Below are 17,197 nucleotides of genomic sequence, written 5' to 3' on the forward strand. Positions count from 1 at the left end.
TCCCTTTTTAGCCCGGTACCATGGCCCTTCAAGGTTACTACATTTAACAGGCTGAAAGGTGGGATTAGCCACAGCGAGCTGGGTTTCACCCTCACAAAACCACTGAGCAAAACATAGGTGGCATGACCTTGAATTTTGGTATGGCAGTTCCTGTATGAATATGGTGTTCTGCTTCATTGAGTGGTTCAGAGAGTACAGTAGTACAATATTAATGCAATATTTACGTACCATCCTCACTGGTGTGCGTCTCTGTGCCTCCCTCATTGTCAACCTCCTCCAGTACTCCATGCTCACTGTAGGGACTTTCACTGTGGGGACCACAGACAAAACGGGCAGTCATATATTTATCATACAAAGAAGCCTTGCTTCTTTGGACAGCTGGAAAGAAAGAAGGCTTGTCCTCATAAAGTGAAACCAGTGGTTATTATACTGTAGGTTTTCTATGTGTATCAGTTTCTCCATCTGTAGTTTGGCCTCCTTTCCCCAAATGCTCTCTGTCTGACATCATGGGAGACCTGAACACATCTCTGTTGAACAGATTACCCCCTGACTGTCTCCTCCCATGGTAACATATCACCAACCACCTTTTATTTTACAAGAAGGGAGGCAGCCAAGAGTACCAATCTCCCAAAGGCTTCATGTGCGGTTGAGCTGAGATGGGTGATTAACTGCAGCCTGGGATAAAACCGTGCCAGCTTATGGTAGGGCAGAGGAAAAATATAGAGGGCAATAAAGAAAGACGCTCAGTTGAGTGAATTTTATTTCGATAGTATGCCCCTTAAGTTAATTCAATTCAGCTAAGTCCCAAGTAGATGACCTCTGTCCCTTTGTCCAATGGTAATTATTTCAAGCTTATCACTACAGAAAGGTTCGTCAAGTAAAAGTGTCCTTTAACCTTCTTAAACATACATGACCACAACAGTTGCAATGTGGTTACTAAAAGACCCTGCCTAACAGCATGATGAGTGGTTGCCAACAAGCAAAAAAAAAAAAAAAAAAAAAAAAAAAAAATTAAAAAAAAAAAAAATGTCTGTACTAACTCATTTAGAAAATTTGATACTTTACCAATAGTCTCCTCCTGCCATGCACTTCTCATAGATTGGCCCATCAAGTTCTTTGGCATCAGGAAAGATTGTCTCATTGTGAATGATGATGGTCTTGATTATCTCATTGACATGGGCCTGGCAGGAGACCTGGTCCTGGCTCTCAGGTGTCGGCATAAGTGTAGGGCCAAAGCAAATCGCCAAGTTGAAAGGATCCATCATGTTCTCGTCGCTGTACTGAGATAAGCTGTGCAAAAAGAGGTTGGGGAAAAAAAAAAAAAAACATGAATGTTTCTGACAAATAATAACTTCTTTTTGAATACAAGTTCAACATTCATTCATCTTCTGAGCGGCTTATCCTCACTATGGTTGCAGGGATGCTAGAGCCTATCTTAGCTAACTATAGCCAGTAGGCGGGTACACATTGAATTGGTTGCCAGCCAATCGCAGGGCACAAGGAGACGAACTAGTTCAACATAGGAGGATTTAATTATTATTGTCCAAAAAACAACAACTAAAACTTACTGGTTCAGGAAGGCAAAAAGGTAGCGCATCACAACAAGGACTGATCTGGGAATGGTCAGGAGGATCTTGCGTATGTACAACGCTCTGTCGTACAGATTTTCTATTCCTATGACAGTAAGAAAAACAAAGGGTGTCAAACATGAAGAAAAACTTTTCACTTGATTCATCTGAATTCTAATAACCTGATAGATACATACTGTCCATTGTTATACTTGTGACCAGTGTTGTTAATGTTACTTTAAAAAAGTAATTAATTATAGTTACAAATTACTTCTCCCAAAAAGTAATTGCGTTAGTAACTCAGTTACCTGAATGTAAGAGTAATTAGTTACAGGTCACACAATCTGAACTTCAAAGGGTTTTTGGGACAATTGGCCCTTGCCCAATTCTTTACCCTAAACTTAACCAGACACAGGGGTATTGCGAATATTGCGATAACTAGATAATAACCTTTTTTAAAACTGTTTCATCATTTAAAGATAACTGTTTCATCATTGAAAGATAAATTTTGCCGATTTAGGAGCATTTTTAAAAAATTGACTTAGGTACGCTAGGAAGGTTCTCTACAACAGAGCCTTCATGAGAAGCCTACTGCTTTGAGATGGCGGCTGTTTATGAACGCATGTAGTTCTTTATTATATATGTTGCTAATGTTGCCGTGTCTGTCATTTGCATCTAGTTCTGTATATATGTGATATCTACCGAAGCATCATGTGAGCGTAGTTTGTAGGCTATCGCCAACAGTCAGGTATTATTGGAGCCACCTAGCATAGTAGCATCGCGTTTGCAACGGCGTCACACTCCCTTGCCTCCTCCCCACTCCTGCTCTGCTCTCTCGTTTCCGTGAGTCCGTCTTTTTCCAGACTTTTCTCGCGTCAGTCAACCTACATCGTAACGCATAGTAACGCACGCCTTTCCAGCCTCAGTAACGGTAACGGCATTGCTAACATGAGAAAAGTAATTAATTAAGATTACTCACTACTGAAGAAAATAACGCCGTTAGTAATGCCGTGATACTCTAACGCCGTTATTAACAACACTGCTTGTGACTGTCCATTGTTATACTTGCGACTGTAATATTTCACGTAGTGGAGCTACGCTACGCCATTTGAGCAACTTGTGAACAACTTGGGTTTTTGGATGAAGCAAACATTTAATGATAGTGGATTGAAATGAGAGTATGTCCATAACTTAAAGCCAGTGCAGCAGACTTATATAAACCTCCATGATGCGCATTGTACATTAATGTACAATAAAATCCAGAATGACTATCAAGAAGTGCTGCTAAAAAAACAAAAAGATGTGGGCAGTTAGCACAAAGCTCATGTCAGCAACTGCACATTGAAGAAACATCCCCCCCCCCCCCCTCCCCTCCCCCGAATCTGGAGCCCTGCTGGGTGTAGCTCAGCCCACACTGCAATCACTGTCATGTGGAGCTGGGGAATGTAAACAGGAATCTCCATCACTCATCCAGCACGAGTGTACTTAAGTACTGTACAACCGACCCAACTTCGTACAAGGCATCACAGTGCATGTGGGCATGCTAACATGCTCGCACGCACACATGACACCAACTTTGTTAAGCAGCCCTGTGTAATATCCTGAAATCTGAGAGAGAGAGAGAGAGAGAGAGAGAGAGAGAGAGAGAGAGAGAGAGAGAGAGAGAGAGAGAGAGAGAGAGAGAGAGAGAGAGAGAGAGAGAGAGAGAGAGAGAGAGAGAGAGAGAGAGAGAAAGAAAAAGAGAAAGAAAAAGAGAGAGAAAGAGAGAGAGAGAGAAAGAGAGAGAGAAAGAGAGAGACAGAGTGAGAGACAGAGTGAGAGACAGAGTGAGAGACAGAGTGAGAGACAGAGAGAGAGAGAAAAAAAGACCACACAAGATGAGCGAGTCAGCAGGCAATGAGAAAGAAAATGAAATGGCTCATTTTGACTGGTTGTAATATGCATATTTATAGACTTTATATTATTATTATTATTTTTTTTTTACACATGAAACTAAAAGTGACCACTTTCTTTAAATGAACCAGTATATTGTTAAATATTATAAACTATCAATTACAGCTAATCAAAAATAGAAAAATAAATAACTAAGGGTGTGTGAAATTTCCGATTCTTAGATTATTCGCGATTCGACCATGGCAGATTCGAGAACAATTCACTAACATCCAAATTCCAATTATTGAAATATGCCAAGTAAAGCGGAACTGAAACACAGTCAGCGCGGTCTTCGGGACGCATTGAGCATCGGGCCGAGAGTAAACATAATGCTTGCCTTTCCAGGGTAATGACACTGCTCAACTCACGGCTCTGGCTAAATTCATGCTGCTAGATAAGAAAACAATAATACCCGACTGCTGCCGACAGCTGCTACAAACTACGCCCACATAATGCTACGGTAGATATCACATGTATAAAGAACTAGATGCGAAATGACAGACTTGCCGGCGTTAGTAAACAGCCCCCATCTTAAAGCAGTAGACTTAGCTGGAAGGTTGTTGTAGCGAACCTCACTAAATTTCTATCTAAAATACTCCTAAATCGGCAAATTCTTGAATTCTTGAATCTATCTTTAAATGATGAAACAGTTTAAAAACTTTCACATGTCGAAAGTAGACAGAAGCAAAATTATGGAATAACGGGAGCAATTTTAACAACTTTAACAATTAATTCACAACATTAAATTAATGGGATGTAGTTTAAAGCTGCTGATACAGAATGGGGACTTGAGTATCTTATTTACCGTTTTGAACATTAACTTGATACTGAAATAGTTGCTTGTACAACTTTTGTAACTAATGTACGAAACATTAAAAGCAGCTCATAGCTGGGGGGTGGGTGCATCAATAATCGATTTATAATCAGATCGTAGCCTCTGAATCGTAATCGAATCGTTAGGTGCCCAAAAATTCCCACCTCTAAATAATAACTGAACTGAATTATAATATAACAGGAATTTGCTTGAAAATTAAAACAATTGTCAGTAATGAAATTTGTTAAGAATGATGAGAGAAATACTTTACACCCTCTGATACTTACGGATGCAGGACAGCAGTTCATTGAATCTCTCCTTAGGGAAAAGAGGATTCTCCAGGCCTCGAAAGTAGAGTTTAAGCACGCCCGCCACAGAGTTGATGTCATGATTATTCTCATCGTCTATCAGTGGATCGTTTCCTTCAACATGGACACATTAATAGAATCAGTTGGAATGTAAATTTAAGTGTTAATGAAATGTATTATTGAGATTCCTATTATTTCAAATGTCCAGATGAAGAAGTACCTCTTTCAAATGAGTTTTTAATGTCATTGACCTCCAATTGGGATCCAGATACTCGAAATATCCCTTGATGCTGGAGGCCTGCACAGAGAAAATAAGTGTAAATAGGAGCAAAATGTAACATTCTCATAAGGAAAGATAATTGGTGCTTTGTTGTAGAAAGGCACATTTTGTTCTTCCTATCCCTTAGCATCCCTAATTAAGGATTTTGTAGAGTTAGAGAGACTAAACTAAAGTACTGTATTCCTAAAAGTAGGATTAGGATTTTACGAGGAAAAAAAGGTTAAGGTTAAAAATGAGCTATAACTAGTCTGCTGCGTGTCTCCTTTTAATTAGTCTTTGGCAGACATCTATTGGGTCCTTGAAAATACAACAGACAAAACAGCAAATTATTGGCTGTCATCTAAATCTTACAATAAATTGCTTTTCCCCAAGGACGCAAGGGAAACTCCCTTCTTACAGCATCATTGCTTATCATTAAATGAAATCGGGCCAAAATTTAACATAAAAGGTTGGGGCCTAGGGAGAAGGGAGCTCAGGAAACATGTCAATCCATGGATGAGGTACTCACATTGCGTTTTTTTTTTTTTTTTTTAAATACATAATGGATAAGATAACTCACCATACAAATTTATGTAGCGAATGCAGCTCTCAACGACGCGAGGTATAGCTTGTCCAGAATCCTTGAAAAGATTGAAAAGCTTTCTTAGCCAATACATGCTTCATTTAGGAAAAGAACAGAAAAAAGTAAACTTGGACAAGAAATAGCTGGAACAAAGTAAAAATCTAGTCTGTGTTTTGACATTTGCACAGTTCATCCATATATTATTTTAAACTACACTACTAATGGTGGATGTAAAACATTATTTCTTAACTGTCAAAGACTTCATAGAATTTTTAATTATCAAATCCATTATGCATCATCTTTTGCAAATGTGAAAACCGCTTTATTCAGTGTCTCCACTGTCTAATAATCAGATGAGTTATACGTCCACAAAACTGTCCCGCAAAAAAAATCATGTATCAAAACTATATATTTTTTTATGTATATGTTGGATATCTTAACATATATTTTTGGAACAGCAACAATACAAAAACATGCACAACAGATTTTTGAATATGGGTGAGTTAAGAAGAGAAGAAGTGATGGTTAGTGTACAAGCTTGCTGACGCAGACAGAGTTGACTTGCGTTACAACTAGAGATTATTATGGTTATAAAATATTTTAGCTCAACAATTTTGCCCACTATTAAAGTGAGCTAATTCTAAAACTGTGATTGATTGAATAGACCAATCAATCAATCAATCAATCAATCAATCAATCAATCAATCAATCAATCAATCAATCAATCAATCAATCAATCAATCAATCAATCAATCAATCAATCAAATCAATCTTATTTATATAGCCCTTTACAAAAACCTGACAGGTTGATTATGTTAAATAATTTCAAATTCTAATACAAATACTTCCTGCCTCTGACAGTAATCACATCAAATGCATGCCTGAAGTGATGATCATTCATCATTTAGAAGGCCTCACAGAAGCAGAAGTGACGTAGTTCTATAAAGATGCATTTGCTAAATGCACTCAGAAGTCTGCTGCACTCTTGTTCTGGTGTTGTGCAAGCCACTGCCGAAGATCATCCAGTACTGCACAGGGAAGCGGCGCATGCTTTTAACGATACAGTAGATCTGTTTACGGCTCCCAGGGGTACGTATACAATCTAAAAAGTTCCGTGCCAATACAGGCTATCAATTGTGGAAGTGGAGCCTCTGATGACAGCTAAGGAAAAGTTCTTGTGTTGCACAATTATGCAATATTGTCGTTCTGCAAGGTCTATGAGTGACTGAAGATTATTAAAATAATAGGTCATACTCGCAACATGGGTACTTTTTGAAATAATGAATGAATGAATGGAATTTTATTGTTATCATCATCGATATCATTGACAATCATTGACAATTACAATATGTGATATGATTTGCCTGAAGGCACCGAAGGAGAGGACAAAGGCGGACGAGATGAAGCATATGCTTATCAGTTTCCCGTCCCCCATACAACTAAAGACGCACATTCAGGCATGGAACAGAGTGCGTCTGTACGCGTTGAAGGCTGAGCAGCGAGTTGGGGAATAACTACCGTAATTTTTGGACTATTAGGCATATCTGACTATAAGCCATCACCCACCAAATTTGACACTAAAATGACATTTAGTAGCGCCTTATAGTTCGAAAATTATGGTACTCTACGACAAACCCACGCTGCCCAGGCCTGTGGCGCACGGGGTACATAATATTTACTATGTACGTTTTAAATGGGTAGACCACGTTTACAATTTCCAATTTGTCATTTCTAAGAAGCAGGACCTTAGAATAAAGGCATCTGCACACATCATTCTCTATAGCAAAACATCACTTATAAGTTTTATGTTTTTTGTAATTTAACTGCAACCAAGTCATATCTGTCTGAGTCAAATAACAAAAAATACAATCACATGAAATGTTATGGCATTAGAGAAAGCAAGCAAGCAGTAGGGGCTCCCCATGGTGTTTAAAGATGTCTACCTGATGACGAGCATGTGAGTTCCGTCTTCCACGGCTACGGACAGGCATTGCAAAAAAGAGAAAGAAGCAAGACCGAAATTAGGACCACAGGAGCTGCTCACCAAACCTTTTACCAAGAATGCACCCTTAATCCACTTTGTGCTGGCACTGACCCAACAAGAACTAGACAGAAAATAATGGCACGGGTCACCAGCTGTGGTTGTGAAAATAGTGGAGGAAGAAGGCAGCACACCATATCTATTTGACATCCACTCAGACTGTCACTAATCCTGATCTTTTTCCTGGACTCTACTCTCTGGAGATGCCAGAAAGGCTCATTGATGCGGGTGCAGTACTGAGTAAAGGGAAACTGACTGAGATGAACATTTAGCCATCCCAGGGGCATTGGGCTCTTCCGGAAGCCGTTCCAATCTATCAGTGCCACTGCTACAGTTTAGGCACAGACAAGCGTTTAGCAGGTTAAAGCTTAACTGTAGTTTAAACAGTTTGGGGGACCCATGAAAATGGCCAGAAAGCTGGAGCAAGAGAGAAAATAAGGAGAAGGAGTAATGTCGAGCAGGCAGTGTGATCATCAGTACCTTGATATACGACTCCATATTTCCATTAAATAACTTAACATTAAAAACAGAGCGGGGTCTAGCCCGCCTGGTGCCAGTGTGGGTTTTGAACAGCCCATTGGGGTGTCTAGAATACAAAAAATGCATTAGAAAGAGAAGACAAAGCAATTGCCTTAAGCGGCATAACGATCATGTCCATAAATTATGGTGAACAAGTCAAGTTATGAAGGAGAAGCTGCTTGAACCCATGAAGGAAATGTTTCTTCACAGCCCTGTTTTCTCTCTAGTTAGGTGGCTACCAAACTCACCGAACTGATCATACTGGCATGGTAATAAATGAATCATTAAGAATGATTTCAATTGAGTCTTGTTTTTCAGCCCAGAGTAAAAATGTTACAAATGCAACTGAATGATACATGAATATGGGCTTGTTCTATGGTAAAATGGGCTTTTTGCTTTACCTTGTGGTCATGTAGTCAGCTCTGTGGCCTGAAGAGATAAAATAGAAACAATGCGTGATTAGTAGACGTGCCAGTTTCTATCTTTATGTGTAGTGTGTGCAGCTTGAGAAGCACATGAGGCCTTTAACTTGCCTTGACTACAACTACACACAAACCCACAAAATGCTTGTGTACAAATGATTTTAGTACATACGATAATCTAATTCCATGAACAGGATTGGACCATTTACTTAAAGTCAGACAGCCTTAGAGAGAATTAGTCTAGTCCGGTCACTAAGATTGATAATTCACTCTATGGTTTCAATTTACGGTAAATTAGTCCCATTTACTGTCTAAAAACATTTAAAATAATTAGACGTGATTGTTATTTGAACAGATATAATAAAAAGCTTACAGTAGGGTACAATACATCAACCATTTAGAAAACGCTAACAACTGTTAAAAAAAAAAAAGAAGACAAAAAAGAAAGAAAAAAAAAAGAAAAAAAGAGACATTTCACACTATCAAGCTTGGTCACTAAAAGGAATATGACCTTACCTTCACCAAGCGTCCTCTTCAGCAAATCATGTTTGGCCTGCAGTTTGGAGATGAGATTGCTGCCCTCCAGAAACTCACGGAATTTCTGTCGAGAATTTAGGGTTATTACAAAGTTGCCCATCACATCTCACCTCTGAAGACAGCCATGGGCTTTGACCATTTTGAGAATGGACCAAGTAGCAAGTGGAAGGCTTTAACCATTGAGTTAGTGATACAAACATCTAAGTTCTGGAGCATTTTACAGATGTTTGTAGTGCTCAAATCATGTATTTTTTTTTTTGTATTTATTTTGAAAATTCCATCAAAATGGTGGACACTTGTCATTTCTGAATTAGGATACATTTTTAATCAAAAGATATTTTGACCGTGTATAAATTAAATGTAGAGAAATATAAAACACCAATTAATGCTGTAAATCCAATTTTTTCCTTTCTTTCTGTTCTACTTACCATAAAGTAAAACTGCTCAGTCTCCTGCTGGTTTGCTCTCCTCTTTGCAATGCTCGGTTTGCTGAGGTATGTTTCTGACACAGTGGACCGGACAGACTCAGTGGATCTGCTATGGTGAAAGCACTCAGAGACGTCATAATCCTCAATGGTCACCATGTCTTGTATAGTGGTGAGTGTGGCCTCTGATGTTTTTTTCACCTGCAGGCAGAGGAAATAATGAAAACGGTGACCGGATTCATAGCGCATCACCACCCCATGTCCAGCCCATTATTCTATAAAAAGTAAGTAACGCAACCTAGATACATGCACTCAAAGGAACCAAAGAAGAAAAGTTAGTAGATTTTTTTTCCAGAAGGCTGCATTTCTATTAACTACTTGGTCCTTGTCATAGGAGCTCATAAATATTTCGTCTGTGTCCCTTTGCCGCCGGTGCAATCTATCAAGACTCGGTGTACTGTTTAATCGAGGGGATACGACCTGAAGGGGAAATACAGTACTTTACTGTTAAATAACTATATTTTGCACCCAACGTCAAGATTACAAAAGTAGAAATCATTTGTTTTCCTTGGTCAGCATTTAAGTGATACATAAAGCTACAGTATATCTAAACTAAAAAGGAAGATTTTATGACGCTGAATGATTGGATAGTGTCCCAGGGAAACATTTTTGTATTGAAGGAGAGGCATATATCAGATCTTAATACCCCTTTAGTGGCAATGAGAGCCAGAATCTTTTTGTAAAACATAAATCAACAACTAATGCAAAGTAAATTTAGCAATGTTTTTTAGCATTTTTACAGCAGCCAAAGAGCAAAGGAAACAGCTGCACGTCTGTCAAGCAATGCCCTGAAGCTTTCCCCGGCCGGATGAAGACAGGCTCGCTACGTTTGACAGTTCATGCTTGGAGGTCGTCAAAATGCTTTTAACGGTCATTTTTCAAGGATGTCTCTGGCACACAGTGCCAGCATAGCGAGGCCATCTGGTAATAATAACACAAAGCTGCAGTGTCCTCCAATTTGGGCCCACTAGGACATCAACTTAAAACAAGGACATAAGGCTCGTCTCATCATGTCCCCTCCTAGAACTAATTTGGTAACCATGTTGAATACTTTAGGTTTAGATGAACACTTTTATTCTGTTGACAATCAGGTATAGTGAATCTGCTTTGATGAGACATGACTCTATAGATGATGAGTCACCACAACTCAAAATACCCTTAGACCTCAGTCTTTGAACAGTATTCAGAAGCTGTGAAAAGAAAATGACAGAAAAAGTACAGGAAGCAGATAAGACGTGAAAGAGAAACCAAATGGACGTGACAGAAATCAATGAAACCGGTGCAATATTCTTTAAAAGGTTTTGCTTCACTATTACCGAAAGAATTCCCAATAAATGAAAGCTGCTTAAAATGAGTCCAGCTGTACCTCTTCATTTTCAATCTTCAGAGTAGACAGGCGAGATTGCAGTTGCTGGAACCTTAGTATTAGCTCTCCATTAACTGGCGGTTGCACTGTTATCTGACTCACCTATAAGAAAAAGACACATCTCTATAAGTAAGAATTTAAAAGACTTATTCCCATTGCTATCATAGTTACAATTGGTACCGTAAACAAAAGCAACCAGTTTATAAATTAACAATTTAGTTAGAGGAGCTGGCAGTGAAAGACCATGTTTCACTGCCATTTACAGAAATAGATGTCTAATCCTTTTGAAGTGAGAGGGTTGGCAGTTATAATTACTGAAGTACAGAAGAAAAAAAAACACTGAATCTGTTGAAAACCAATCATACTGGAGGTGGTGGTTATTTTCTCAAATTAGCAAGAGTGCCTTCGATCAAGATCTCTAAATGATGTGGCTTTTTTTCAACAGTATATATATTTGTAAATTATTTAATGTCACTTTCCATAGTTCTTGGCTGAACCTACCTCATCACCCATGTGAGACTGGAACTCAAATTTTGCAGGTGGACAGAAGGCCGTAGGGAACAGCTCCATAAACCTTTGTCTGTCACTTCTCGGGTCCAAACTGTCTACTGCATTCTCAATGATGTCAAGACCTTCATGGCGAGATGTCTCAAGGTTGTATTCAGCAGACAGGTAAGTCCGCAAGGCTCGATTCAGGCTGGCATGATATCCCAAATCACAACACTAGACAGAAAGATAAACTGGAGGTCACGTGTGGGCACATCTATTGTAACCAACAGTTGTGCCCCTTTATAGCACATTCCGATGCTCACTATATGTAGTAACATACATGTATTTGAAATGGATACATTTTGAAAAATAATAGATAAATAATAAAAGTTTTTGGACTAAAATAAAAAATAATTTAATAAATAAAAAAACAATAAATTTAAACCGAGGAAGTCTGTAATAATGATATGTGCATGAGTCTGCAAATACAGCTCATGCAAGCAGCTTGGCACATAAATTCTCAAACACAAATCCTGGAGAGATCTGAAGGCTTGTGAGCAAGGCGGAGTGAAGGGTAATTTCACCACACAGCATGCTGCAGAATAGAGATTACACTTCAGTCATCGCCTTCAATCCTGTCTGGAATACAAACTCTAAACCGCTTGATAAAAATCCTTCTTTCTCAAAGTGCCTCATTCCCTTTAAAGTGAAGCAATATTACCTAAACATCTCACTCACAAAAAATTGAGGGATATACTCTAAACTAATTGTAACTAATGTTTTGGTGCAGAATTTTTTAACATCACTCAAATTGATAAGCTCGCAAATCACTACACTATCAGTATCACTAATATAATGCTAACGTTCGTAACTGAAAATGCCATGTGAAACAATCCTCAACTTCAATGATAAAAAACTGATGGCCAAACCAGTGACGCTATAACATAATACAGATGTTAACAAAAGCATGTATTATCACTTACATCAATTAGGTCTGACAGGTCGTGGATGTAGTATTTGAAAACAGATGAGTTGGTGGCTTCCAATGTCAGGAGGTACTCATTCCGTGCTTTGATCGACTTCATTTTGTTCTCAGAGTACTTGGCTTGACGCTAATGAGAGAATTAAAGCAGGGAACTGAACAACTGATGTTGTGAGGAATAATATAAAATCCAATCAAACGTGATTGTGGTTTTATATCCCTGTATTCACATCAGAGAATGTCTGGACAGCAGCATCACATAAAAAAGCAGATGTGAGTTAAAAATACAAAAGAACAACAACAAAAAAAGCACATTGGACCTCTTGTGAACTATTGGTCTTCAGCCTACACTTCCTCTCAAGCAGACAGGCAGAAGGCTGTTAGTCACCATCTAATGACCAATGCGCTCTGACGCACACTTCCATATCATCTATATTTTAATACTCCCAATATAGAAATCAGGAAGACTTTTAAAAAATCGGTTTCCTATGGACATTTAATCATTTGTCACAAAATGTGCCAGACTTTAATCAGAACTTTCATAAATAAGCCCTACTAACTAAGTCATGTGTACACTGCAATAACGTACCTTTTCTTTCATTTTCTCTATCTTCTTCACTGAGTTGCGCTTCTGGTATTTATCCTCCATGCGGATGCTGAAAACTGGATCTCCCCTGCCAATTTGCTTCTCCTCCTGCTTCTCAGCCTCCTTCAGTTTGCTCTCTGCACTAATGCTTTCTGAGTGATACATGTGGTAGGTCTTCATCACCTGGAAAGAAAGAATGAGGTTTATAGAGAAAAAATGTTTATCCATGTTTGGTACACAATCTCATTCAAGAGTCATTCAAATCTAAAGTTGGGTGTCTGCTAATTTGTCATACTGTATTGATGACTGAATTTTTGGTTGCTGGACAATGTGTATGACTCTCATAGCACAGCATTTGGCTCAAAAGGTTAAAACCTAAACAACCACATGCACCACTGTAAACCAAGAATGTACACAGAGGTACTACTCTATGCCTTGGTGAAATAGTGGTGGTGTTAGAGAGACACTTTTAGTATAGTGTTACTAGTGAACTTTTCATTCAAATCAATTATTTGAATTATCAACCTTTGGAGATTGTTGCACTCAGTGCACATTATACACATTCAAGTTGATGTATGATGTTGCTCAATTGCAATAATCAAAAGAAGTAAAACCTAAGACCAGAGGCATCGCGTCCCATTAGGCAATCCAGGCAATTGCCTAGGGCCCCCAGCCAGAAGGGCCCCCCAGAATGCCAACAGATTTAGCACATGCAGCTTTACTGCACTGTCGCAGCGACAAGTGTAGGGAGTGTTTCAATACCATGGAATGATTTGGCAGATTATCTAACAAATCTGTTATCAACCCAAATCAAAACTAACCATGTCACTTAGATTATACATGTTTAAGTAAATCCAATCACCACTAACCATGTCAAGTAGATTATACATATTTAAGAAAGTCCAATCAGCTATTAATACCTTATGATTGTTTAAAGAGTGACTCACCAAGTACTCTCTGGAAAGTCCTTGCCCAGTTGGTTTAAGTTGATTTTCACGGGCCACCTCATTATTCATGTGACTACTTAAAGAAATGGCGATTTTTCCCAAAAAGTCTATTAATGGGTCTATTGTATCCCTCGTCGAATACTCTGTAAGAAAATTATAACATATATGCATCTAAAATAATCCTAAACGATTTTATTAGCAATTTTAATACTCCTTTTAGCAAGGTTCCTTGGGTATGTGTACGTTCCCATAGCAAGCAAGCAAGCAAGCAAGCAGTCCTGTTATTGTCCTACGTCACAAGCACTGCGTATTCTGGGAGCGAGAATAGGCGTAAGGTGCGCATTTCGAGCAGAGGATGGCCACCTGTTAAAATGTGTGCGTCCATGAACGAAAGTCCAACTGTCCCCCTTACTTGCACATGCTCGAAGGGCCCCATGTTGCTTGTTGCCTGGGGCCCCCGGGGACCCTTGCTACGCCTCTGCCTAAGACATTGAGGTGCTGCTTGCATGACAACTGTAATAAAGGGAACACGCAAAAAACTTTCCTAGATGTCCATATCGTTTGGACTGAAATGGGGCTTTAGGGGGCCATCCATCCATCATCTATTTTGGCAACGCTCCACCTGGTTGTTGCCGTCTAGTTGGTTGAAAACTGAAGAATGAGTTTTCGTGGCAGGTTTCTGGTGATGCCAGATCAGAAAAAAGGACTGAGGCCCAATCACAGCGTTAAACCTCTCCAGTTCAATAAAAACCTGCCCAAATTACGAAGTTATAACCTTCCATCCAAGATAAAAATTTGGGCTACCTTTGCGAAAATATTATCATCCCCCCCACTGCATTTCTTTCATGCGCTTAGTCTTTGAAAATAGCTTAAAAGGGCGGGAATCTGACAACCCTGTCTGTCTCCCATACTCCAAAAAAGGAGCATAAGGGTTACACACAGGAATCAAGTTTTGCTGATGCTGCCACCTACACACTTGGCATGGATGGAAAAAAAAAGTAACAACAAAATACCACTTTTGCATTTTCGCTTTAGACCAGTCGTGTAAATGTGGTCTAAAGGCCAAGTTATGCTTCTGCGGCAGACCTACGCCGTCAAGGCAGACCCGATTTACGACCTCTGTCGTAGCCTGACGTCAACCACGTCAAAGCGTGGTGACGTGATGCAAATGGACTGTGATTGGTCCACTCACACTGTTGTTTCCGGTTCAGCGCCAAATCACCGCCATTTTTAAAAATTGTTGTGCTACACGCAAAAATGGACCAAGCCGGCGAGAGGATCATCGAAGAGGTCCACAAGTACGACAACCGCTACAATGTCCAGCCAAGACATTATAAAGATTGCCAAATGGCAAGCAATTCATAGAAGGAAATTGCTGAAAATACGGGGCTGGAGGTCAGCGATTGCATAAAAAAAATGGAAGAATCTCGGAGGCAAGTACGGGTGTGTTCGGAAGCGAATGGCCACATGAAGCAGTGACACAGTCGGCCAAAAACTGCCAGCTTTTAATCACTTTATGTCGTATTTAATGTTGGTGCACTTTATCATTTATTGTGTTTGCTGCGAGTCTGTGACTTATTTACATTTTACACTTCAAATATATGAATAAAGCACAGGTTTGGTGTCAAAAGAGTTGTTTAGACATTTAATTTTCAACTACAGACAGTTCACACACTTGATACATCATCACTGATTGAGAGTGCCTCAGTGCTTTTATGATACCGTTTACCATCAAGGCTTCCAACGCAGTTTGGGAAGTTCCATAACTGCCAGAAATCTGCTATGGCTACCCACTGGCTGTTTGTAGGACACTGCAAAGAAATCGGACAAAACGCTGGACAACGCAGCTTGCTGGCTTCTACCCGATGCTAGAATTCGTAAACTGCCAGTGTCTGTGCGGCATCAACAGTCGGACAGACCACCTCCGCAAAAGTCTTTTGCATCGCCTGCGCCTCAACATTTGTATTGTTATAGCCCTGGATGGGGGTGGGGGTGGGGGGGTGGGGGGGATAGGAGTCGATGATGGCTTTCACCACTTTATTGTGGCAACAATAAAATAAACAAATAACAAAATAATGGCCGGCTGCCGCAACATGCAACCGCTAACTTTCGCTTTCTCCCGTTTTTTTCCACTTGCTTCCCGCTACGTCACCGCTCCCCAGTCTGATCACCTCTTAAAAGACCCTCACATAGTTACGGACATTACAGTACGATCAACATTTGTTGTTCAACAATGATGAGCTGAAGATCTACATTCAAGCATTCCATGTTCGTTGGTATTGTTGTGTAACCGGAAATAAACTAGAGGAAGTCGACAAGAGTCCCGCAAAACCGTACAAGCCCAACGCCATACCCCCCTAGTGGCTTGGCGGTGAATTACAGAGCAATGCATTCCCTTGGCCGTAGAACTATCGAATACCCATTGACGCCGTAGGGTCTACATTGTCGCTACTCCGTCACAGCAACGCAGAAGCATAACTCAGGCTTAAGAATAATTTCAAAGTCAAATTAGGGCTATACTGTACACTACAGGGGCATACAATCATGACCCACTCACAGTACTGTAGTTGAAAATCTGCCTTATATGTCCACTTGACTTCATGCAACTTGTTCTGTGCCTCTCCATTTATTATTATTCAAAATACGGTAATATATTTATTTTTAGATTAAATTATACAGCAGAAGGAAATATTGAAGGCTGTATAAACCTTAGTCCCAAGTGAGGAAACAACAATTATGATAACTCTGTCCACGAGGCATTTGATATAAGAGTCATTTATTTCAATTGTAGTATAACTTAGGCGAGATGGCCTATATTTTATTTTTTTCACCCAAAAATCAATTTACGATTGTTTGACATTTTTCTAACCCCTATTCTTTGCAGTAGATGTGACAATTTGAAGGAAAAAAAAAAAAAAAAAACTCATTTTTTTGGTTAAGTGTAGAATTGAACTGATAATTTCCTACTGGAAATGAAGTGCAAAACCTCTGTCTTTAATAAAATCTCTTTCTATTCCTCTCTCCTCGCCTCCCATATTTGTTCTGTTCGACCCCAAATATAAAGTACTGTACAATAAAACATGATACCGCCACCTTCACCTCACCTTGTCCTAACTACAGAATTAAGCAGCACTTTCCTTATGGTTGCTTCTCATCTGTGCGTGCATGCATGCATCTGCCATAGCAATTAAACAATAAAACAATCGCTTCCGTGTGCTATCTTTGGTGTGTACTGTATATCTCATGGTGGAAAAACTATGCACTAAAAACACAGGTGTCAAAGTAAGTCATCTGTGCGGGGAAAAAAACCCTCGAAATAATTTAGTAAATTGATTCATCACCTACAGTTATGAACACTT

At 39.4% G+C, this 17,197-nt stretch overlaps 1 protein-coding gene across 6 annotated transcripts in view; it reads right to left on the reverse strand.

The window, feature by feature from the left end:
• The window catches only part of srgap1a (SLIT-ROBO Rho GTPase activating protein 1a), an 84,692-nt gene that overhangs the window by 15,163 nt on the left and 52,332 nt on the right, over positions 1–17,197 (reverse strand). For 4 of the 6 annotated variants that reach the window (XM_057837126.1, XM_057837127.1, XM_057837131.1 and 1 more), the window contains 14 exons: positions 12,895–13,074; positions 12,307–12,435; positions 11,336–11,557; positions 10,835–10,936; positions 9,412–9,609; positions 8,963–9,047; positions 8,426–8,453; positions 7,986–8,091; positions 5,462–5,522; positions 4,843–4,920; positions 4,602–4,736; positions 1,569–1,674; positions 1,066–1,290; positions 229–308 (listed from right to left, as the gene is read on the reverse strand). In XM_057837126.1, the coding sequence (XP_057693109.1) occupies positions 229–308; positions 1,066–1,290; positions 1,569–1,674; positions 4,602–4,736; positions 4,843–4,920; positions 5,462–5,522; positions 7,986–8,091; positions 8,426–8,453; positions 8,963–9,047; positions 9,412–9,609; positions 10,835–10,936; positions 11,336–11,557; positions 12,307–12,435; positions 12,895–13,074 (1,735 nt within the window). Of the gene's footprint in view, positions 1–228; positions 309–1,065; positions 1,291–1,568; positions 1,675–4,601; positions 4,737–4,842; positions 4,921–5,461; positions 5,523–7,407; positions 7,442–7,985; positions 8,092–8,425; positions 8,454–8,962; positions 9,048–9,411; positions 9,610–10,834; positions 10,937–11,335; positions 11,558–12,306; positions 12,436–12,894; positions 13,075–17,197 lie in introns of all 6 variants that reach the window. The other 2 variants (XM_057837129.1, XM_057837128.1) reach the window with 1 other exon arrangement.

This window comes from Corythoichthys intestinalis, chromosome 5, assembly GCF_030265065.1.
Source record: "Corythoichthys intestinalis isolate RoL2023-P3 chromosome 5, ASM3026506v1, whole genome shotgun sequence".
Lineage (NCBI taxonomy): Eukaryota > Metazoa > Chordata > Actinopteri > Syngnathiformes > Syngnathidae > Corythoichthys > Corythoichthys intestinalis.